General features: G+C 43.6%; 1 protein-coding gene and 1 long non-coding RNA gene across 5 annotated transcripts in view; one reads left to right on the forward strand and one right to left on the reverse strand.

Annotated features, from left to right (window-relative positions):
* adamts14 (ADAM metallopeptidase with thrombospondin type 1 motif, 14) overlaps nucleotides 1-14,620 on the reverse strand; it is a 128,770-nt gene extending 114,150 nt beyond the window's left edge. For 3 of the 4 annotated variants that reach the window (XM_029697491.1, XM_029697492.1, XM_029697489.1), the window contains exons 1-2: nucleotides 14,180-14,620; nucleotides 12,761-13,206 (exon numbers count right to left, since the gene is read on the reverse strand). In XM_029697491.1, coding sequence (XP_029553351.1) covers nucleotides 12,761-13,206; nucleotides 14,180-14,270 — 537 coding nt within the window. In that variant the 5' untranslated portion in view covers nucleotides 14,271-14,620. The remainder of the gene's footprint in view (nucleotides 1-12,760; nucleotides 13,207-14,179) is intronic. The other variant, XM_029697493.1, reaches the window with a different exon arrangement.
* Nucleotides 14,621-14,683: 63 nt separating this feature from the next.
* Nucleotides 14,684-24,847, forward strand: part of LOC115152732 (uncharacterized) — an 11,867-nt gene continuing 1,703 nt past the window's right edge. The window contains exons 1-2 of the long non-coding RNA XR_003867561.1: nucleotides 14,684-14,771; nucleotides 15,836-15,912. This is a non-coding gene — a long non-coding RNA (uncharacterized LOC115152732). The remainder of the gene's footprint in view (nucleotides 14,772-15,835; nucleotides 15,913-24,847) is intronic.

A 24,847-nucleotide genomic window follows, 5' to 3' on the forward strand; every position in this document is an offset into this window, starting at 1 on the left:
GCTCAGGCAAGACAAGTGGGTGACGTGATAGATTTGTCGAACACTGTTCTGTTCAAAGAAGTTGATCAAGAGGATGGGTTGTGTGCTACTTCTGAGAAGCTGATCACCTCTGACAAACAGCCCAGGGAAGAATCGAAGTATGTTGAACTTATTGCTGAGGCAATACAGTTACCAGTCACTCGTGAGCAGCTGATTGCTAACCAAAAGGTTGACAACAAGCTGGCTAAATGTTTTTCTAGTGTTGTCTCATTGGAAGAGGTAAAGAAGAAGAACGTGGCTTACTTCCTTGATGGTAATCTCCTCATGCGTAAATGGACATCCCATGTTGACACGGATGGAGATTGGAATGCTGTTTACCAAATAGTGATTCCTACAGCCTTTCGACAAAATGTGTTATCCCTTGCTCATGATCACCCGTGGTCTGGTCATTTAGGAATCACCAAGACTTATGATCGGGTCCTTCGACATTTCTTTTGACCAGGTTAAAAACAAGATGTGGCTCAGTTCTGTTGGACATGCCACACATGTCAGATAACAGGAAAACCAAATCAGGTTATTCCTCCCACTCCTCTTTGTCCTATACCTGTTATAGGTGAACCATTTGAACATGTGGTGGTTGATTGTGTTGGACCGTTACCGAAGACAAAATCGGGTAACCAGTTTCTGTTAACGATTATGTGTATGGCAACAAGATACCCCGAAGCCATTCCTCTGAGAAGGATTACAGCTCCAGTAGTGAGTAAAGCCTTAATTAAATTGTTAACGACATTCGGGTTACCTAAGGTGGTACAAACTGATCAAGGTACAAATTTCCTGTCAAAGATCTTCAAGCAGGTGTTAAAATCCTTGTCAGTTACGCACCGTGTGGCAAGCGCATATCACCCAGAGTCTCAGGGTCCGCTTGAGCGTTGGCATCAGACACTGAAGTCTATGTTACGTAAATATTGTTTGGAATCTGAGAAAGATTGGGATGAGGGAGTTCCTCTAGTTTTGTTTGCTGCTCGTGAAACTGTACAGGAATCCCTAGGGTTCAGCCCGGCTGAACTAGTGTTTGGTCACACAGTGAGAGGACCAATGAAAGTCCTTAAAGAACAGTTTTTGTCCCAAGAGTTGTGTGTGTGTGTGTGTGTGTGTGTGGGAGATGAGAACGTGTTGGAACATGACATTAATGTTGGAAATGCTGCCCCTATCAAGCAACACCCATATCGTGACAATGCTTCTAAAAGGAAGATAATGAGGGCTGAAGTGAGATATTTGTTAGAGAATGACCTGGCTATGCCAAGTTCAAGCCCATGGAGTTCTCCTTGCATTCTGGTTCCTAAATCTGATGGTATGTCCAGGTTATGTATGAATTATCGAAAGGTAAATTCTGTCACAATGCCAGATTCGTTCCCATTACCCAGACTGGACGACTGTATCGACACTGTTGGTGCTGCTACTTATGTAACAAAGTTGGACCTCTTAAAAGGTTACTGGCAGGTTCCGTTAACCTCACGTGCTTCTGAGATTTCTGCTTTTGTGACCCCAGACAACTTCCTACAATACTCTGTCATTGCTTTTGGGATGCGGAATGCACCAGCCACTTTTCAACGACTGGTTAACACCGTATTAGCTGGCATTCCCAATTGTAGTGCCTACCTTGATGATCTAGTGATTTATTCGTCTGAGTGGTCAGATCATGTTAACTCTCTAAGGGTAGTATGTGAATGTTTGGCAGCTGCTTCTTTCACCCTGAACTTGGCAAAGTGCGAGTTTGGGAAGGCTACTGTTACCTATCTCGGTAAAGAGGTCGGCCATGGACAGGTGTGCCCTGTTGATGCTAAGGTCTTGGCTATTACTGCATTCCCTGCACCTACCACCAGACGAGAGCTATGCCGCTTTTTAGGGATGGTTGGCTACTACTGTAGCTTCTGTAAACTTTGACCGATTTGCTCAGTCCAGCAAGATCATTTGTGTGGTCCCCGGATTGTAAGGTAGCTTTTGATACTGCTAAAGCACTCTTATGTAATACCCCTGTACTTGCTGCTCTGGATTTTGAACAACCATTTCAACTTGAAGTAGATGCTAGTGCCAGAGGTGCTGGTGCTGTTCTACTACAGCAGGACAAGAGTGGACTGGATCATCCTGTGTGTTATTTTTCACGTAAATGTAACAAATGTCAGGCAAACTATGCCACCATCGAGCAAGAAGCTTTAGCTTTGCAATATTTTGAAGTGTATATTGGTTCTAGTGCTCTACCTGTGATTGTATATACGGACCATAACCCCTTAGTGTTTCTCCACCCGATGTACAACCAGAACCAGCGCCTTATGCGTTGGGCGCTTATTGTACAGAATTATTATTTGGAGATACATCATCAGAAGCCTTTTTGTGGCGTATTAGCAGATGCTTTGTCTCGTGTGTAATAATAATAATGTTGTAAGGTTGCCTTTGTTTATTGATATTGTGGGTATACTTTGTGACCAAAAGTATGTACAATCTCCCCCTAGGGTTGCTCTTTTAAGGGTGGGAGTGTTACGGATACAGGTATCCTGTGTATGTATCCTGTGTGTGTTTCTTGTCTCTCCTTCTCCCCTCACAGGTGACAATCATCATTCCCCCAATGAGTCATCAATCAGTCCCCAAACAGAAGACACCTGCTCCTCTTCCCTCACCCAATCACATCCCTCACCCTTGGTTTAAAAACCCAGTCAGTTGTTTTCTCCCCAGATCAATCGTTATTGTTCATTCTCTCTCTCTCTCTCGATCTCTCTCTCTCTTGATCTCTCTCTCTCTTGATCTCTCTCTCTCTTGATCTCTCTCTCTTGATCTCTCTCTCTCTCTATTGATCTCTCTCTCTCTATTGATCTCTATTTTGTTTTGCAACTACATGTCACTTTGTCCATCCCACCTGTGAGTTTTGTTAAAGTGTTGACTGTTTGTTTGTTGGTGGGAAAAGGGGGTACCAAGACAAGTCACCCATAGGCATACACTACCCGTAGATAACCCTTGTCTAAGTACTCTAGTTAGAACTGGGCGGACCACCCACTGTATTTTTGGTTAGTTAACTAGCTGTTCTTGAGGTAGGCTAGTCTATCTTAGGGGTGTTTTGGATTATTGTTTCTTTGCTTGGGTCCAGCTCAGCCCCTTTTCCCACACCCCCATTACTGTGTGTTTAAAGAAATAAACCTTAAAGAGTTTGACGGTAGATTTAAGTTGTCTGTGGTTTTTGTTCTCACTGTTACTTGTCACTATTATAATTTGCAGGAGTTATGTTACGGGTCTCGTCTCCATCCCCCCTAGACTGCAGGGCCAAAAGGAATTCGTAACACTTGCCCATTCACCCTGTGAATGGCACACACACTTAAAAATCCTTATTTAAACTACCCTTCTCTACACTGATTGAAGTGGATTTTTTATTTATTTAACTATGCAAGTCAGTTAAGAACAAATTCTTATTTACAATGACGGCCTTGGAACAGATTTTTGTCAGCTCTGAGATTCGATCTAGCAACCTTTTGGTTACTGGCCCAACGCTCTAACCACTAAGCTACCTGCCGTTCCAATTTAACAAGTGACATCAGTAAGCTTAGCTTTCCCTTGGATTCACCTAGTCATTCTATGTCATGGAAAGAGCAGGTGTTCTTAATGTTTTGTCCACTCAGTGTATAGCGACCAATATGTTTGAAACATCAAATCTCAATTAAAATCGTAATCAAAATCTCAACCACAATAACATGTTCATAAAAATGTATCAATACTGTCCCTTATAAGTCTGAGAATGTTTGAATTTGGTTAATCAAAATGTAACTCTTCCAGATCAATATTGTTCAGAAAAGTAATTGTTTGTTTTCTTCAGTCCATGGAGAAATGCAGTCTGTTTGAGAGCACCAACATAATGTTTAACCAGAAACTACAGTCAGAGAAACAACAACATTCAGACCTTTTAGGCTACGGGACTGATTCCCTCTCAGAGTACACAGAACAGAACAGCATTGTCCTCATATGGTTGGTTTGTCATTTACAATGAACAAACAGATCTGGGACCCGGCTGATAGTACAGTAAAGTATACAGTACCAGGGTGTGAGTGTGTGTGCAAGCATGTCTGTAATTACCTCAGAGTGAGAAATCAATGTCTCTTTAATGAATGATCTCATTGTTCCTATGCTGAACAGTGGTACTCTATTCTTCTGCCCCTGTCAGTGGAGTGGAGGGGGGGGGGGTGTTGACAGAAATAAATGCAATGTAATGGGGTAATGTAGGGTACCAATATGGTTTATATTAGACACACACACACACACACACACACACACACACACACACACACCGCACAAATACACATAAAACAACATAGACAGAGGCAACCAGGGTTAGACAGGTTAGGAGAACCAGGTGGTTCAGAGTTCAACAGGGTTAGACAGGTTAGGAGAACCAGGTGGTTCAGAGTTCAACAGGGTTAGACAGGTTAGGAGAACCAGGTGGTTCAGAGTTCAACAGGGTTAGACAGGTTAGGAGAACCAGGTGGTTCAGAGTTCAACAGGGTTAGACAGGTTAGGAGAACCAGGTGGTTCAGAGTTCAACAGGGTTAGACAGGTTAGGATTTTTTTCTCCCAGTTTTAACATGACAAGTGGCAGAATAATATCCACATAAACATGTCATTAGAGGTCAAGGGTGAAAAGGCTGTCTTAATCACTATTCCTTGCATGTTGTTTCTGTCAGAAGTAGCAGGGAAGCTGACAGACTGCGGTGGGACATCGCCTCAGCTTGGTCCAGCTATCATTACCACCCAATACTTTAAATCAGACTGCGATGGGACATCATTACCACCCAATACTTTAAATCAGACTGCGATGGGACATCATTACCACCCAATACTTTAAATCAGACTGCGATGGGACATCATTACCACCCAATACTTTAAATCAGACTGCGATGGGACATCATTACCACCCAATACTTTAAATCAGACTGCGATGGGACATCACCTCAGCTTGGTCCAGCTATCATTACCACCCAATACTTTAAATCAGACTGCGATGGGACATCATTACTACCCAATACTTTAAATCAGACTGCGATGGGACATCATTACCACCCAATACTTTAAATCAGACTGAGATGGGACATCATTACCACCCAATATTTTAAATCAGACTGAGATGGGACATCATTACCACCCAATACTTTAAATCAGACTGCGATGGGACATCATTACCACCCAATACTTTAAATCAGACTGCGATGGGACATCATTACCACCCAATATTTTAAATCAGACTGCGATGGGACATCATTACTACCCAATAGTTTAAATCAGACTGCGGTGGGACATCATTACCACCCAATACTTTAAATCAGACTGCGGTGGGACATCATTACCACCCAATACTTTAAATCAGACTGCGATGGGACATCATTACCACCCAATAGTTTAAATCAGACTGCGGTGGGACATCATTACCACCCAATACTTTAAATCAGACTGCGGTGGGACATCATTACCACCCAATACTTTAAATCAGACTGCGGTGGGACATCATTACCACCCAATACTTTAAATCAGACTGCGGTGGGACATCATTACCACCCAATACTTTAAATCAGACTGCGATGGGACATCATTACCACCCAATACTTTAAATCAGACTGCGATGGGACATCATTACTACCCAATACTTTAAATCAGACTGCGATGGGACATCATTACCACCCAATACTTTAAATCAGACTGCGATGGGACATCATTACCACCCAATACTTTAAATCAGACTGCGATGGGACATCATTACTACCCAATACTTTAAATCAGACTGCGATGGGACATCATTACCACCCAATACTTTAAATCAGACTGCGATGGGACATCATTACCACCCAATACTTTAAATCAGACTGCGATGGGACATCATTACCACCCAATACTTTAAATCAGACTGCGATGGGACATCACCTCAGCTTGGTCCAGCTATCATTACCACCCAATATTTTAAATCACAAATGACTTGTTTGGTGGTTTTGATGATAGAGATGGAATATGCAAATACTACAGCTAATGCCTTGTCTATGTGGACATAACACCTGGTTCTCCTAACGTATCTAACCCTGTTAAAGTTCAGCCCAGGTCTTGACACTTGTGTCCTGTCTTATCCTGTGTCCTGTGTGAAATGAAGTATGCTCCCTGTAATTATCTCTCTCCTCCCAGAGGACCTGAGCCCTGGGACCATGCCTCAGGACTACCTGGCCTGATGACTCCTGGCTGTCCCCAGCCCACCTGGTCGTGCTGCTGCTCCAGTTTCAACTGACTGCTGCTATGGAACCCTGACCTGTTCACCGGACGTGCTACCTTGTCCCAGACCTGCTATTTTTGTCTCTCTTTCTCTACAGCACCTGCTGTCTCTAACTCTGAATAATCAACTATGAAAAGCCAACTGACATTTACTCCTGAGGTGCTAATCTGCTGCCCCCTCTACAACCACTGTGATTATTATTATCTGATCCTGCTGGTCATCTATGAACGTTTGAACATCTTGGCCATGTTCTGTTATAATCTCCACCCGGTACAGCCAGAAGAGGACTGGCCACTCCTCTGAGCTTGGTTCCTCTCTAGGTTTCTTCCTAGGTTCCTGCCTTCCTAGGGAGTTTTTCCTAGCCACCGTGCTTCTGCATCTGCATTGCTTGCTGTTTGGGGTTTTAGGCTGGGTTTATGTACAGCACTTTGTGACATCGGCTGATGAAAAAAGGGCTTTATAAATACATTTGATTGATTGATATAAACACAATGCTTTTAGTACTCTAACAATTACTAGTAGCAGAGGCTACGAGCACTCATTTACAGCAAACACAGGTTGGCAAATAATATTCATAGAGTTTGTAATCTCTCGTGGACAGACGCATGATCTAGCGCATTTGCGTGAGATTTTAGTTCTGGGTGTCTGGTTTGTATTTTTTTTGTTCTTGGTGTCTGCTTTGTAGTTCTTTAGTTCTGGGTGTCTGGTTTGTATTTTTTTTGTTCTTGGTTTCTGCTTTGTAGTTCTTTAGTTCTGGGTGTCTGGTTTGTATTTTTTTTGTTCTTGGTTTCTGCTTTGTAGTTCTTTAGTTCTGGGTGTCTGCTTTGTAGTTCTTTAGTTCTGGGTGTCTGCTTTGTAGTTCTTTCGTTCTGGGTGTCTGCTTTGTAGTTCTTTCGTTCTGGGTGTCTGCTTTGTAGTTCTTTCGTTCTGGGTGTCTGCTTTGTAGTCCTTTCGTTCTGGGTGTCTGCTTTGTAGTCCTTTGGTTCTGGGTGTCTGCTTTGTAGTCCTTTGGTTCTGGGTGTCTGCTTTGTAGTCCTTTGGTTCTGGGTGTCTGCTTTGTAGTCCTTTGGTTCTGGGTGTCTGCTTTGTAGTCCTTTGGTTCTGGGTGTCTGCTTTGTAGTCCTTTGGTTCTGGGTGTCTGCTTTGTAGTCCTTTGGTTCTGGGTGTCTGCTTTGTAGTTCTTTGATTCTGGGTGTCTGCTTTGTAGTCCTTTGGTTCTGGTGTCTGCTTTGTAGTCCTTTGGTTCTGGGTGTCTGCTTTGTAGTCATTTGGTTCTGGGTGTCTGCTTTGTAGTTCTGGGTGTCTGCTTTGTAGTTCTTTAGTTCTGGGTGTCTGCTTTGTAGTTATTTAGTTCGGGGCGTCTGCTTTGTAGTTCTTTAGTTTGGGGTGTCTGCTTTGTAGTTTTTTAGTTCTGGGTGTTGGCTTTGTAGTTCTTTAGTTCTGGGTGTCGGCTTTGTAGTTCTTTTAGTTATGGGTGTCTGCTTTGTAGTCCTTTGGTTCTGGGTATCTGCTTTGTAGTCCTTTGGTTCTGGGTGTCTGCTTTGTAGTTCTTTAGTTCTGGGTGTCTGCTTTGTAGTTCTTTAGTTCTGGGTGTCTGGCTTGTCGCCTTCTTCCTAATAGTGTTATATGTTTACCATAGTGTTATTAAATGATTACACTATTAAAGCCAGTTATGACTGGCTGAATGAATGAATTGCTTGTAACATTTTCTGAATGACATCCCTAGGGGAAGCCAGGAAGTTCCCCCTAGGTACAGATCTAGGATCAGCTTCCCTTATCCTAACCGTAAAGGTGCACTATGCAGGAATTGCTCCGCCATTTCCTGGTTGCTAAAATTCGAATAGTTCGGCTGATTTCAGTTAATTTCACAAAACAAGTAAGTATAGTGTGGAGAATCATTGTACCATCGAAACCGCTGTGAAATGTATTTTCCATTTTAGCTGTTTGAAGCTGTTGTACAAAACTGAAAGTAAAAGACGAAAAAAAATAAACTTATGAACAGGAAGCATAGAAATAGCATACATAGAACAGATCTACCGCTTCTTAGACTTGCTTTCAATGAGAATGACATATCTATAACTCACAGTTCTATGTGAATTTGGTTGGTCGTCCAAGCAAAAGCCCTTAACTGGGGAAAATGTAAAACTGACCCAAGAACAGCGCCTAGGGGCAACTTCACCCTATACATTTTAGTAATTTAGCAGACGATCTTACACATTTTCTTACTTTTTCCTACTATAGGTGAAAACGTTTGTGACAGTGCAGTAACAGAGCAGTGACAGAGCAGTGACAGTGCAGTGACAGTGCAGTGACAGAGCAGTGACAGAGCAGTGACAGAGCAGTGACAGTGCAGTGACAGTGCAGTGACAGAGCAGTGACAGGGCCGTGACAGTGCCATGACAGTGCAGTGACAGTGCTGTAACATGAGCTCCTTGCATAAGTGTTGGAAAAAGAGAAAGTAATGACTGGGCAGCTTAACAGAAAACTATTCCCTCAACAGAGAAAGTAATGTCTGGACAGCTTTACAGAAAACTATTCCCTCAACAGAGAAAGTAATGTCTGGACAGCTTAACAGAAAACTATTCCCTCAACAGAGAAAGTAATGTCTGGACAGCTTAACAGAAAACTATTCCCTCAACAGAGAAAGTAATGTCTGGACAGCTTAACAGAAAACTATTCCCTCAACAGAGAAAGTGATGTCTGGACAGCTTAACAGAAAACTATTCCCTCAACAGAGAAAGTAATGTCTGGACAGCTTAACAGAAAACTATTCCCTCAACAGAGAAAGTAATGTCTGGACAGCTTAACAGAAAACTATTCCCTGGAAGCAGCAGTGTAGGGCTGTAGGCTAAGTAGAGGCTACTGTATACTGAGTTCTCTATAGTTAACAGGGCTCCATAGCAAAGCAATGGACAAGCATCATGTCTCCCTGCTGTTTGCTTCAACTTCTTGTTATTAATTCAAGTTATTGTGTCCAGTGGATAATGCTACATTGTAAACCCCGTTGTGCTGTCATTACTCTAAACTTTCGAGGAAACCCGTTGCACTTAAAAGGGATACTTTGGGACTCACAGAAACCATTTTTATGTCGCTGCATCCAGTATATAAAAGGAAGTTAGAAAGAGTTTCAGAAAGCCAATGCTAACTGGCGTTTACACAATGACTGGAAGTTTATCTCTAGTTAGCAACCTCCTTCAAACTGCACACAGAGACATAAAACATGTTTATCCACGAGTTCAATTGACTGGGGAATTAGATAAATGACCTTGTTGCCAAAATTCAATGTATCCCTTTAATATATATCATTCCAGTTACTTAAAGGGATTTTGTAGTCATTAAATTTTTTACATTTTAGTCATTTAGCAGACGCTCTTATCTAGAGCGACTTACAGTAGTGAATGCATACATTTCATCCATTTAAAAAGATAAATTCCGTACTGGTCCCCCGTGGGAAACGAACCCACAACCCTGGCGTTGCAAACACCATGCTCTACCAACTGAGCTACATGGGACCTATCCTTACACAAACGGATAGAGTCACTGTTTCAGCCCTGTGGCCTTCACTAAGTGAGTTCCTAGGTGAATGTTGTCATTATAATAAAATGTTTATTTGACAATGTATTACATATCTTATAAGGCCTTATTTTGAGGCCTAACTTTACCCTCACTCAGTGGCCTAAAACTCATGGTTTACAGGCCACATGAGGCCTGCAAGTAGGGTTGCAAAATTCTGGTAACTTTCCCAAAAATTCTGGTTGAAGGATTTTCAGGAATCTTCCAACCAGTATTTCTGGAAAACCTGTGAAATGTAGCAGAATTTTGCAATCCTACCTGCATGTCACATTATGCTGGCTTGCAAAGTGATGTGTAATTCCTATTGGAATCCAGCCAGAGTTAGGATATCCAATCGCTGATTTTTATTCACCCGCAACCTGCATTCACAGTGACTGCCAGGGCTAGGAACAGTGTGAGGAGAATACCTAAGCCATTTAAACAGTGTACAGCTGCCTGGTCCCAGATCTGTTTGTGCTGTCTTGCCAACTCATATGGTTAGATTACAGTGTACAGCTGCCTGGTCCCAGATCTGTTTGTGTTGTCTTGCCAACTCATATGGTTAGATTACAGTGTACAGCTGCCTGGTCCCAGATCTGTTTGTGCTGTCTTGCCAACTCATATGGTTAGATTACAGTGTACAGCTGCCTGGTCCCAGATCTGTTTGTGTTGTCTTGTCAACTCATATGGTTAGATTACAGTGTACAGCTGCCTGGTCCCAGATCTGTTTGTGCTGTCTTGCCAACTCATATGGTTAGATTACAGTGTACAGCTGCCTGGTCCCAGATCTGTTTGTGTTGTCTTGCCAACTCATATGGTTAGATTACAGTGTACAGCTGCCTGGTCCCAGATCTGTTTGTGCTGTCTTGCCAACTCATATGGTTAGATTACAGTGTACAGCTGCCTGGTCCCAGATCTGTTTGTGCTGTCTTGCCAACTCATATGGTTAGATCACAGTAGCCTGGTCCCAGATCTGTTTGTGCTGTCTTGCCAACTCATATGGTTAGATTACAGTGTACAGCTGCCTGGTCCCAGATCTGTTTGTGCTGTCTTGCCAACTCATATGGTTAGATTACAGTAGCCTGGTCCCAGATCTGTCTGTGCTGTCTTGCCAACTCATATGGTTAGATCACAGTAGCCTGGTCCCAGATCTGTTTGTGCTGTCTTGCCAACTCATATGGTTAGATCACAGTAGCCTGGTCCCAGATCTGTTTGTGCTGTCTTGCCAACTCATATGGTTAGATTACAGTGTACAGCTGCCTGGTCCCAGATCTGTTTGTGCTGTCTTGCCAACTCATATGGTTAGATTACAGTGTACAGCTGCCTGGTCCCAGATCTGTTTGTGTTGTCTTGCCAACTCATATGGTTAGATTACAGTGTACAGCTGCCTGGTCCCAGATCTGTTTGTGTTGTCTTGCCAACTCATATGGTTAGATTACAGTGTACAGCTGCCTGGTCCCAGATCTGTTTGTGCTGTCTTACCAACTCATATGGTTAGATTACAGTGTACAGCTGCCTGGTCCCAGATCTGTCTGTGCTGTCTTGCCAACTCATATGGTTAGATTACAGTAGCCTGGTCCCAGATCTGTTTGTGCTGTCTTGCCAACTCATATGGTTAGATTACAGTGTACAGCTGCCTGGTCCCAGATCTGTTTGTGCTGTCTTGCCAACTCATATGGTTAGATTACAGTAGCCTGGTCCCAGATCTGTTTGTGCTGTCTTGCCAACTCATATGGTTAGATTACAGTGTACAGCTGCCTGGTCCCAGATCTGTTTGTGCTGTCTTGCCAACTCATATGGTTAGATTACAGTGTACAGCTGCCTGGTCCCAGATCTGTCTGTGCTGTCTTGCCAACTCATATGGTTAGATTACAGTGTACAGCTGCCTGGTCCCAGATCTGTTTGTGCTGTTTTGCCAACTCATATGGTTAGATTACAGTGTACAGCAGCCTGGTCCCAGATCTGTTTGTGCTGTCTTGCCAACTCATATGGTTAGATTACAGTGTACAGCAGCCTGGTCCCAGATCTGTTTGTGTTGTCTTGCCAACTCATATGGTTAGATTACAGTGTACAGCTGCCTGGTCCCAGATCTGTTTGTGTTGTCTTGCCAACTCATATGGTTAGATTACAGTGTACAGCTGCCTGGTCCCAGATCTGTTTGTGTTGTCTTGCCAACTCATATGGTTAGATTACAGTGTACAGCAGCCTGGTCCCAGATCTGTTTGTGCTGTCTTGCCAACTCATATGGTTAGATTACAGTAGCCTGGTCCCAGATCTGTTTGTGCTGTCTTGCCAACTCATATGGTTAGATTACAGTGTACAGCTGCCTGGTCCCAGATCTGTTTGTGTTGTCTTGCCAACTCATATGGTTAGATTACAGTGTACAGCTGCCTGGTCCCAGATCTGTTTGTGTTGTCTTGCCAACTCATATGGTTAGATTACAGTGTACAGCTGCCTGGTCCCAGATCTGTTTGTGCTGTCTTGCCAACTCATATGGTTAGATTACAGTGTACAGCTGCCTGGTCCCAGATCTGTTTGTGCTGTCTTGCCAACTCATATGGTTAGATTACAGTGTACAGCTGCCTGGTCCCAGATCTGTTTGTGCTGTCTTGCCAACTCATATGGTTAGATTACAGTGTACAGCTGCCTGGTCCCAGATTTGTTTGTGCTGTCTTGCCAACTCATATGGTTAGATTACAGTGTACAGCTGCCTGGTCCCAGATCTGTTTGTGCTGTCTTGCCAACTCATACGGTTGAATTGTAATTTCCAATCCACAAACAGATCTGAGATCTGGCTGATAGTACAGTATACAGTACTAGCGTATGTGTGTGTGTGTGTGTGTGTGTGTGTGTGTGTGTGTGTGTGTGTGTGTGCGCTAACTCATTTGCACCATTGTATTGTATGGAATTCAGGGAGGGTGGGTTTGGTTATTGACTTACCAGTCCATCACAGTTGCTTATGGCAACAGTAGCCTCTGGCATGTCTGATACATCTCCAGTGAAAACACAGTCCCCGTGGAGACGCTCCTTAGCCTTTTCCTCGAAGTCCTCCTGCCATTCCACAAATGCCCCCGGAGCCACCAGCCTCCTGTTTGCTTTGAGGCGAAGGTGCAACTCTTTCCCAAACACAGTGACGTTGAAAAACAGGTGTTGTCCTGTGCCAGAGGTGATAGAGGGAGTCTCGGGGGCGCTACGGACCACGCGCCTCTTTCCCGGACCAGGGGATGAGGAAGCACCACCACCACCACCTGCATCAGCACCTTCACTTTCTCCCGTTGCAGCTGAGGCCCAGGCTCCTGAGACCACGTGGGAGATATAGCGGCCCTGGGAGTCTGTGCTGAACGGCACGATAAGACCATATTCACTTAACTTTCCAGAGAGATGTTCTGATGAGACAAATAGTCAAGAATAACATCAGAGAAACACAGACAACTGGACAGTTCTAATATAAACTCTTAGAAAAAAAGGGTCTCAAAAGGGTTCTTAGGCTGTCCCCATAGGATAACCCTTTTTGGATCCATATGGAACCCAAAATAGTTCTAAGTAAAACTCTTTTGGGTTCCAGGTAGAACTCTTTTGGGTTCCAGGTAGAACTCTTTTGGGTTCCAGGTAGAATCCTCTGTGGAAACGGTTTTTACATGGAACACAAAAGGGTTCTACCTGGAACCAAAACGGGTTCTTCAAAGGGTTATCTTATGGGGACAGCCAAAGACCGTTTTAGGTTCTAGACAGCACATTTCTTTCTCAGGGAGTAGGAACCTATGCACAGAAACATATGGGAAGTTGGGGGATTGGGAACTTATGGGAATTTATGGGAACTTGGTGAAAGGCACAGAAAATAATATAGGATACTTTAATTTATACTGACTTGCCTAGTTAATTAAAGGTTAAATAAATAAATAAATAAAACAATTATGATTATACTCTGTGTGGATAAGAGTAATGCATGCTAGTTAAAGGAGAATTGGCCTACTAACAAATGGTTAATGAATATGGAAGATGATATTTTTATTGTTTTTTGAACCTTTATTTAAAGATGATATTGAACTTCTGAACAGTGGAGACATGGGATAATGTGTCTCTAGTCTAGTTTGGTCTATGGGTTATGAGCCAGCCAGTTGCATCACGGTTAGGTTTGGCTAAACCCTTTCTGGTACAACTAAATTATTGGACTAGTTTGTGGCATTTCTGGACACGTTCATCAATAAGACGTCAGTCTCTATCAAACCCAGGGGGTTATATAACTTCAAATACAGTATGCCATACGTGTTATAGCCCTCTGCTCAAAATCCACAGTAGGCTACTTCAAAGTTGAATACCAAAAAGTTGAGAAAAAAGTGTAAAATCATAAGAACTTACCATGTGATTTCACAGTATGTTTGTGATCTAAAAAGATCAAGCTGAGAGAACAGCACATCAATAAATATATACAATCCAAAGCGAAAGCCATTGTGGAATTACGAGCTGCCACTTCACTTCAGTCCACTCTAACGGGAGTTGACGTTTCCTTTCTATTGTAAACGTTGTAGTAGGCAACCGCTGTTCCCTCTCCTGCTCCGCTCCTGCTCCTCTCCTGCTCCGCTCCTGCTCCTCTCCTGCTCCAGTCCTGCTCCAGTCCTGAACGCCACACAGTTTAGGAGAAGGAAAAAACACTTCTCAATCTCTAACTTCTTCAGCGAAGCCGCCGTCGAGCATTCTTCTGAACGTTACCGCAAACGCAAACCAAACTGACGGGGGAATTCACAAGTTGTTCCAATCTTTCGGCTTCCGTTGAACTGTGCGTGAAGCTGCACAGCCCCATCCATTTAGAAAAGGGAAAAACCGGGGGTGCTGCTGATGACGACAGCTGCCTGCCCGGCTAATCGGAGAGTTCAGGGAGGTACAGATAAACTAACTCACAGCCGGAGCCTGGAACTGTTTAGATGCCTTGTGGTTGTTTAGAAAAAGAGAGGTAGGCCTGCACCTTCATATGTACAGTCATTGGCCTACAACATACTAATTCGTATCAAATTCAACCCCAACCTCAGAAGTAAAAAAGCATTCCTGCACACAAACATCTGCGGCGCAGTCCCGCACCATTACGCACGGATGGGGAGGCGTTAGTACAAAAATTGAAATCGGACTTCTCTAACTCCACGAAACTTTTAAGCCACCGAGTTTTTAGGGTAAACGCATTCTGTCCACTGGTCTGAGAGAGAGACTCTGACACACAGGGAGAGAACAAGTCGTGGCGAATTGTTTAGTTTGTGAAACACGTCTTGGAATTTACATTCAGTACGTAACTGTCTGCGGGCATGGATCTAACCACCCGGACTATTCTTAAAATAAAAAATAATACAGTATGTCTTCTGTTCAAATAAACGTTTTTACTGCATGATTTTATAAAAGTCATGGAAAAGTAATGATTCATACATTTACCTAAAGGCTACCGTCTACAAGTTCCATCATCAGTAGGCTACGTTAACGTGTGAATATTATTTATGGGTAAGAATTTTATGTAATATCCTTGAAATGCTTCTGAATATATTTACAGTAGCACAGCCTACTGATCGGAAGTGGCGAGGAGTTTACCCATCACTTATCTCCAGCCGAGACTGAACTCGTTTCCGATGTAAATAGAACATAAAAATGTCTGTTTTCTCTTGAAAAGAGTCGAATAATGATTTCACCAAAATGATTGATTGCTAGATTCTATGATATAAATCTAGATTTGAGTTGATCAGATCATTTCCCCATTGCTGCGCCATACATCTTGGTGATGGGATGTGTCTATTCTACACAGCTAGGCTATTATCTGTACTACTGTTGACCAATGTGTTTAGACAAATATATATAAATAAAACACATTTCATAAGTCAACAATATCATGAAAGGGGATATTATATAAACCTGCAGATGTCACTAAATGTATATGACATTCATTCCACTTGTAGTAAAAAAGACTAAATGAATTCCTCCAGTCATTGAAAGGGTTTTTAAAGTATGAAATGTGAAATGACTTGCCGTTTCCACCAGTGGAATGGAAGGCTGCAGGCTGCGGGCTAAGACTCCTGGATGGCTGTTTTTATGACCACCCACCTCGACCCTCACAGGTACTCAACCCAAACCACAGTAGTGAATCATAGAATGACTCCACACAAAATCACTACCCATGGAGCTCAGAGTCAACCTGTAAGGAAAGGCTTTAAAGGGTCCTTCAGAGACAAGATACAACGGACCTAAACTAAATGTAACTATGTCTAGACTCAACCTTATTTTACCCATCTTCAATTCTAAACAAGTTCCCTCCCTGAGAGGAAACTGCCTGCCTGTCTCTCTGTCTGTCTGTCTGTCTGCGTGTCTGACTGCCTGCCTGCCTGTCTGTATGTCTGTGCCTGTCTAGTTTTCTGTCAGTCTGTCTGTCTCTCTCTGTCTGTCCGTCTGTCCGTCTGTCTGTCTGTCTGTCTGTCTGTCTGTCTGAATGCCTCCACACCCTGTCAGTCTTCAGGATAATTGTCTACATGTTTCTAGGATGGACAGTCAATGTGGAGCAGGTGTGTTTTTTATGCCTTGGTTCATCTGTGATGGTACATGCACAGTCATCACTATAGACTAGTAGAGAGGGTTGATGGTATATGCACAGTCATCACTATAGACTAGTAGAGAGGGTTGATGGTATATGCACAGTCATCACTATAGACTAGTAGAGAGGGTTGATGGTATATATACAATCATCACTATAGACTAGTAGAGAGGGTTGATGGTATATATACAGTCATCACTATAGACTAGTAGAGAGGGTTGATGGTATATATACAGTCATCACTATAGACTAGTAGAGAGGGTTGATGGTATATATACAGTCATCACTATAGACTAGCAGAGAGGGTTGATGGTATATATACAGTCATCACTATAGACTAGTAGAGAGGGTTGATGGTATATATACAGTCATCACTATAGACTAGTAGAGGGGGTTGATGGTATATATACAGTCATCACTATAGACTAGTAGAGAGGGTTGATGGTATATATACAGTCATCACTATAGACTAGTAGAGAGAGAGTTGATGGTATATATACAGTCATCACTATAGACTAGTAGAGAGGGTTGATGGTATATATACAGTCATCACTATAGACTAGTAGAGAGGGTTGATGGTATATATAAAGTCATCACTTTAGACTAGTAGAGAGGGTTGATGGTATATATACAGTCATCACTATAGACTAGTAGAGAGGGTTGATGGTATATATAAAGTCATCACTTTAGACTAGTAGAGAGGATTGATGGTATATGCACAGTCATCACTATAGACTAGTAGAGAGGGTTGATGGTATATATACAGTCATCACTATAGACTAGTAGAGGGGGTTGATGGTATATATACAGTCATCACTATAGACTAGTAGAGAGGGTTGATGGTATATATACAGTCATCACTATAGACTAGTAGAGAGAGAGTTGATGGTATATATACAGTCATCACTATAGACTAGTAGAGAGGGTTGATGGTATATATACAGTCATCACTATAGACTAGTAGAGAGGGTTGATGGTATATATACAGTCATCACTATAGACTAGTAGAGAGGGTTGATGGTATATACACAGTCATCACTATAGACTAGTAGAGAGGGTTGATGGTATATATACAGTCATCACTATAGACTAGTAGAGAGGGTTGATGGTATATATACAGTCATAACTATAGACTAGTAGAGAGGGTTGATGGTATATATACAGTCATCACTATAGACTAGTAGAGAGGGTTGATGGTATACAGTCATCACTATAGACTAGTAGAGAGGGTTGATGGTCATCACTATAGACTAGTAGAGAGGGTTGATGGTATATATACAGTCATCACTATGGACTAGTAGAGAGGGTTGATGGTCATCACTATAGACTAGGAGAGAGGGTTGATGGTATATATACAGTCATCACTATAGACTAGTAGAGAGGGTTGATGGTATATATACAGTCATCACTATAGACTAGTATAGAGGGTTGATGGTATATACACAGTCATCACTATAGACTAGTAGAGAGGGTTGATGGTATATATACAGTCATCACTATAGACTAGTAGAGAGGCTTGATGGTATATATACAGTCATCACTATAGACTAGTAGAGAGGCTTGATGGTATATATACAGTCATCACTATAGACTAGTAGAGAGGGCTGATGGTTATCACTATAGACTAGTGGAGAGGGTTGATGGTATATACACAGTCATCACTATAGACTAGTAGAGAGGGTTGATGGTATATATACAGTCATCACTATAGACTAGTAGAGAGGGTTGATGGTATATATACAGTCATCACTATAGACTAGTAGAGAGGGTTGATGGTATATATACAGTCATCACTATAGACTAGTAGAGAGGGTTGATGGTTTATATACAGTCATCACTATAGACTAGTAGAGAGGGTTGATGGTATATATACAGTCATCACTATAGACTAGTAGAGAGGGTTGATGGTATATATACAGTCATCACTATAGACTAGTAGAGAGGGTTGATGGTATATATACAGTCATCACTATAGACTAGTAGAGAGGGTTGATGGTATATGCACAATCATCACTATAGACTAGTAGAGAGGGTTGATGGTTATCACTATAGACTAGTAGAGAGGGTTGATGGTATATACACAGTCATCACTATAGACTAGTATAGAGGGTTGATGGTATATACACAGTCATCACTATAGACTAGTAGAGAGGGTTGATGGTATATATACAGTCATCACTATAGACTAGTAGAGAGGGTTGATGGTATATATACAGTCATCACTATAGACTAGTAGAGAGGGTTGATGGTATATATACAGTCATCACTATAGACTAGTAGAGAGGGCTGATGGTTATCACTATAGACTAGTGGAGAGGGTTGATGGTATATATACAGTCATCACTATAGACTAGTAGAGAGTGTTGATGGTATATATACAGTCATCACTATAGACTAGTAGAGAGGGTTGATGGTATATATACAGTCATCACTATAGACTAGTAGAGAGGGTTGATGGTATATATACAGTCATCACTATAGACTAGTAGAGAGGGTTGATGGTATATATACAGTCATCACTATAGACTAGTAGAGAGGGTTGATGGTATATATACAGTCATCACTATAGACTAGTAGAGAGGGTTGATGGTATATGCACAATCATCACTATAGACTAGTAGAGAGGGTTGATGGTTATCACTATAGACTAGTAGAGAGGGTTGATGGTATATACACAGTCATCACTATAGACTAGTAGAGAGGGTTGATGGTATATATACAGTCATCACTATAGACTAGTAGAGAGGGTTGATGGTCATCACTATAGACTAGTAGAGAGGGTTGATGGTATATATACAGTCATCACTATAGACTAGTAGAGAGGGTTGATGGTATATATACAGTCATCACTATAGACTAGTAGAGAGGGTTGATGGTTTATATACAGTCATCACTATAGACTAGTAGAGAGGGTTGATGGTATATATACAGTCATCACTATAGACTAGTAGAGAGGGTTGATGGTATATATACAGTCATCACTATAGACTAGTAGAGAGGGTTGATGGTATATATACAGTCATCACTATAGACTAGTAGAGAGGGTTGATGGTATATATACAGTCATCACTATAGACTAGTAGAGAGGGTTGATGGTATATATACAGTCATCACTATAGACTAGTAGAGAGGGTTGATGGTATATATACAGTCATCACTATAGACTAGTAGAGAGGGTTGATGGTATATATACAGTCATCACTATAGACTAGTAGAGAGGGTTGATGGTCATCACTATAGACTAGTAGAGAGGGTTGATGGTATATATACAGTCATCACTATAGACTAGTAGAGAGAGTTGATGGGATATATATACAGTCATCACTATAGACTAGTAGAGAGGGTTGATGGTATATATACAGTCATCGCTATAGACTAGTAGAGAGGGTTGATGGTATATATACAGTCATCACTATAGACTAGTAGAGAGGGTTGATGGTCATCACTATAGACTAGTAGAGAGGGTTGATGGTATATATACAGTCATCACTATAGACTAGTAGAGGGAGTTGATTGTGATCCAAGGTTGCATCCCAAATGGCATCATATTCCCGATGTAAGGCCCATAGTGCTCTGGTCTAAAGTAGTGCACTACATCGGGAATAGTGTGCCATTTGGGACGCAAAACTAAAACCTCAGCATTAATAAGCAATGGAAACTAACCGCAGCATTAAGAGATGGAAACCATTAACTGTCTTGAAGAAGTTTGGATGTTTTTTTTGTCTTCAGTTCGTAGCATTGAGTACCTGAGGGTGTTTTTCAGTGTGTCCAGAAATACACAATGACATTCCACAATATGCTGAGTATTCAGTTCAAAAGCCTGAGGCTAGGTCCCAAATGGAACCATGTTCCCTTTATAGTGCAGAGAGCCTCATGGGCCTTGGTCAAAAGTAATGCACTCTATAGTGAATAGGGTGCCTTTTGGGTCTCACATGGTTTATTCTAAGTAGAGGCTTTAGAATTCATTCTATGGTATAATTAATTCTAATCCAACTGTCTCTTTTTTTACGTTGTCTCTGTAAAATAAATGTTCCTTAATTGTATAATAGTTTGCTGAAGGCTGGGAGGATTAGGGTTGTTAGAAGTATAGCTTATGCTAACTTATATAGTTGGTTGCTGCACTGATGAGAGCGAGAGAGTGAGAGAGAGAGAGGGGGGGGTTGGTTGCTGCACTGATGAGACAGTGAGAGAGAGAGAGAGAGAGAGAGAGAGAGAGAGAGAGAGAGAGAGAGAGAGAGAGAGAGAGAGAGAGAGAGAGAGAGGGGGGGGTGGTTGCTGCACTGATGTGAGAGAGAGGGTTGGTTGCTGCACTGATGAGAGAGAGAGAGAGAGAGGGGGGGGGGTTGGTTGCTGCACTGATGAGACAGTGAGAGAGAGAGAGAGAGGGGGGGGTTGGTTGCTGCACTGATGAGACAGTGAGAGAGAGAGAGAGAGAGGGTTGGTTGCTGCACTGATCAGAGAGAGAGGGTTGGTTGCTGCACTGATGAGACAGAGAGAGAGAGAGAGAGAGAGAGAGAGAGAGAGAGAGAGGGTTGGTTGCTGCACTGATCAGAGAGAGAGGGTTGGTTGCTGCACTGATGAGACAGAGAGAGAGAGAGAGAGAGAGAGAGAGAGGGTTGGTTGCTGCACTGATCAGAGAGAGAGGGTTGGTTGCTGCACTGATCAGAGAGAGAGGGTTGGTTGCTGCACTGATGAGACAGAGAGAGAGAGAGAGAGAGAGAGAGAGGGGGTTGGTTGCTGCACTGATGAGAGAGAGAGGGTTGGGTTGCTGCACTGATGAGAGAGAGAGGGTTGGTTGCTGCACTGATGAGAGAGAGAGAGAGAGGGTTGGCTGCTGCACTGATGAGAGAGAGAGGGTTGGTTGCTGCACTGATGAGAGTGAGAGAGAGAGAGGGTTGGTTGCTGCACTGATGAGAGTGAGAGAGAGAGAGGGTTGGTTGCTGCACTGATGAGCGAGCGAGAGGGAGAGAGAGGGGGTTGGTTGCTGCACTGATGAGAGAGAGAGAGAGAGAGAGAGGGTTGGTTGCTGCACTGATGAGAGACAGTGAGAGGGTTGGTTGGTTGCTGCACTGATGAAGTCACTCCTTTCTCAAATAAAAATACAACTTTAAAAAGATTGGTTGCCTCCCAAATAGTACCCTTTTCCCCATAATATAGTGTACTACTTTTCAACAGAACTCTTTGGGCCCTGGTCAAAGGTTCACTCTTAGAACAAAGGGTTTCAAAGGAGTTCTTTGGCTGTTCCCATAGGAGAACCCTTTGAAGGTCCCGGTAGAACTTTTGGGGGTTCCATGTAGAACCCTCTGTGGAAAGGATTCTACACAGAACCCAAAATGGTTCTACCTGGAATGGAAAAGGTTCTACCTGGAACCAAAAGGGGTTCTTCAAAGGGTTATTCTATGGGGACAGCCGAAGAACGCTTTTAGATTCTGGATACACCTTCTGAGTGTAGTGTACTAGTGGAGGAAGGACTAGTGGAGGAAGGACTAGTGGAGGAAGGACTAGTGGAGGAAGGACTAGTGGAGGAAGGACTAGTGGAGGAAGGACTAGTGGAGGAAGGACTAATGGAGGAAAGGACTAGTGGAGGAAAGGACTAGTGGAGGAAAGAACAAGTGAAGGAAGGACTAGTGGAGGAAGGACTAGTGGAGGAAGGACTAGTGGAGGAAGGACTAGTGGAGGGAAGACTAGTGGAGTAGAGGAAGGACTAGTGAGGAAAGGACTAGTGGAGGAAGGACTAGTGGAGGGGGAGGAAAGGACTAGTGGAGGAAGGACTAGTGAGGAAGGACTAGTGGAGGAAGGGACTAGGGAGGAAGGACTAGTGGAGGAAGGACTAGTGGAGGAAGGACTAGTGGAGGAAAGGACTAGTGGAGGAAGGACTAGTGGAGGAAGGACTAGTGGAGGAAGGACTAGTGGAGGTAGAGGAAGGACTAGTGGAGGAAAGGACTAGTGGAGGAAGGACTAGTGGAGGAAAGGACTAGTGGAGGAAGGACTAGTGGAGGAAGGACTAGTGGAGGAAGGACTAGTGGAGGAAGGACTAATGGAGGAAGGACTGGAGGAAAGGACTAGTGGAGGAAGGACTAGTGGAGGAAAGGACTAATGGAGGAAAGACTAGTGGAGGAAGGACTAGTGGAGGAAGGACTAATGGAGGAAAGGACTAGTGGAGGAAGGACTAGTGGAAAGGACTAGTGGAGGAAGGACTAGTGGAGGAAGGACTAGTGGAGGAAGGACTAGTGAGGAAGACTAGGGAGGTAGAGGAAGGACTAGTGGAGGAAAGGACTAATGGAGGAAAGACTAGTGGAGGAAAGGACTAGTGGAGGAAGGACTAGTGGAGGAAGGACTAGTGGAGGAAGGACTAGTGGAGGAAAGACTAGTGGAGGTAGAGGAAGGACTAGTGGAGGAAGGACTAATGGAGGAAAGACTAGTGGAGGAAGGACTAGTGGAGGAAGGACTAGTGGAGGAAGGACTAGTGAAGGAAGGACTAGTGGAAGAAGGACTAGTGGAGGAAGGACTAGTGGAGGAAGGACTAGTGGAGGAAAGGACTAGTGGAGGAAGGACTAGTGGAGGAGAGGACTAGTGGAGGAAGGACTAGTGGAGGTGGAGGACTAGTGGAGGAAGGACTAGTGGAGGAAAGACTAGTGGAGGAAGGACTAGTGGAGGTGGAGGACTAGTGGAGGAAAGGACTAGTGGAGGAAGGACTAGTGGAGGAAAGACTAGTGGAGGAAGGACTAGTGGAGGAAAGACTAGTGGAGGAAAGACTAGTGGAGGAAAGACTAGTGGAGGAAAGACTAGTGGAGGAAGGACTAGTGGAGGAAGGACTAGTGGAGGAAAGACTAGTGGAGGAAAGACTAGTGGAGGTAGAGGAAGGACTAGTGGAGGAAAGGACTAGTGGAGGAAGGACTAGTGGAGGAAGGACTAGTGGAGGAAAGACTAGTGGAGGAAAGACTAGTGGAGGTAGAGGAAGGACTAGTGGAGGAAAGGACTAGTGGAGGAAGGACTAGTGGAGGAAGGACTAGTGGAGGAAGGACTAGTGGAGGAAGGACTAGTGGAGGAAAGGACTAGTGGAGGAAGGACTAGTGGAGGAAGGACTAGTGGAGGAAAGACTAGTGGAGGAAAGACTAGTGGAGGTAGAGGAAGGACTAGTGGAGGAAAGGACTAGTGGAGGAAGGACTAGTGGAGGACTAGTGGAGGAAGGACTAGTGGAGGAAGGACTAGTGGAGGAAGGACTAGTGGAAGAAGGACTAGTGGAGGAAGGACTAGTGGAGGAAGGACTAGTGGAGGAAAGGACTAGTGGAGGAAGGACTAGTGGAGGAGAGGACTAGTGGAGGAAGGACTAGTGGAGGTGGAGGACTAGTGGAGGAAGGACTAGTGAAGGAAGGACTAGTGGAGGAAGGACTAGTGGAGGAAAGACTAGTGGAGGAAGGACTAGTGGAGGAAGGACTAGTGGAGGTGGAGGACTAGTGGAGGAAGGACTAGTGGAGGAAGGACTAGTGGAGGAAGGACTAGTGGAGGTGGAGGACTAGTGGAGGAAGGACTAGTGGAGGAAGGACTAGTGGAGGAAGGACTAGTGGAGGTGGAGGAAGGACTAGTGGAGGAAGGACTAATAAGGGAAGGACTAGTGGAGGAAGGACTAGTGGAGGAAAGGACTAGTGGAGGAAAGGACTAGTGGAGGAAGGACTAGTGGAGGAAGGACTAGTGGAGGAAGGACTAGTGGAGGAAGGACTAGTGGAGGAAAGGACTAATAAGGGAAGGACTAGTGGAGGAAGGACTAGTGGAGGAAAGGACTAGTGGAGGAAAGGACTAGTGGAGGAAGGACTAGTGGAGGAAGGACTAGTGGAGGAAGGACTAGTGGAGGAAGGACTAGTGGAGGAAGGACTAGTGGAGGTGGAGGACTAGTGGAGGAAGGACTAGTGGAGGAAGGACTAGTGGAGGAAGGAGGAAGGACTAGTGGAGGTGGAGGAAAGGACTAGTGAAGGAAAGGACTAGTGGAGGAAGGACTAGTAAGGAAGGACTAGTGGAGGAAGGACTAGTGAAGGAAAGGACTAGTGGAGGAAAGGTTCACTCTTAGAACAAAGGGTTTCAAAGGAGTTCTTTGGCTGTTCCCATAGGAGAACCCTTTGAAGGTCCCGGTAGAACTTTTGGGGGTTCCATGTAGAACCCTCTGTGGAAAGGATTCTACACAGAACCCAAAATGGTTCTACCTGGAATGGAAAAGGTTCTACCTGGAACCAAAAGGGGTTCTTCAAAGGGTTATTCTATGGGGACAGCCGAAGAACGCTTTTAGATTCTGGATACACCTTCTGAGTGTAGTGTACTAGTGGAGGAAGGACTATGGAGGAAGGACTAGTGAGGAAGGACTAGTGGGAGGAAGGACTAGTGGAGGAAGGACTAGTGGAGGAAGGACTAGTGGAGAAGGACTATGGAGGAAAGGACTAGTGGAGGAAAGGACTAGTGGAGGAAGGACTAGT

Source organism: Salmo trutta, chromosome 18 (genome assembly GCF_901001165.1).
Source record: "Salmo trutta chromosome 18, fSalTru1.1, whole genome shotgun sequence".
Classification (NCBI taxonomy): domain Eukaryota; kingdom Metazoa; phylum Chordata; class Actinopteri; order Salmoniformes; family Salmonidae; genus Salmo; species Salmo trutta.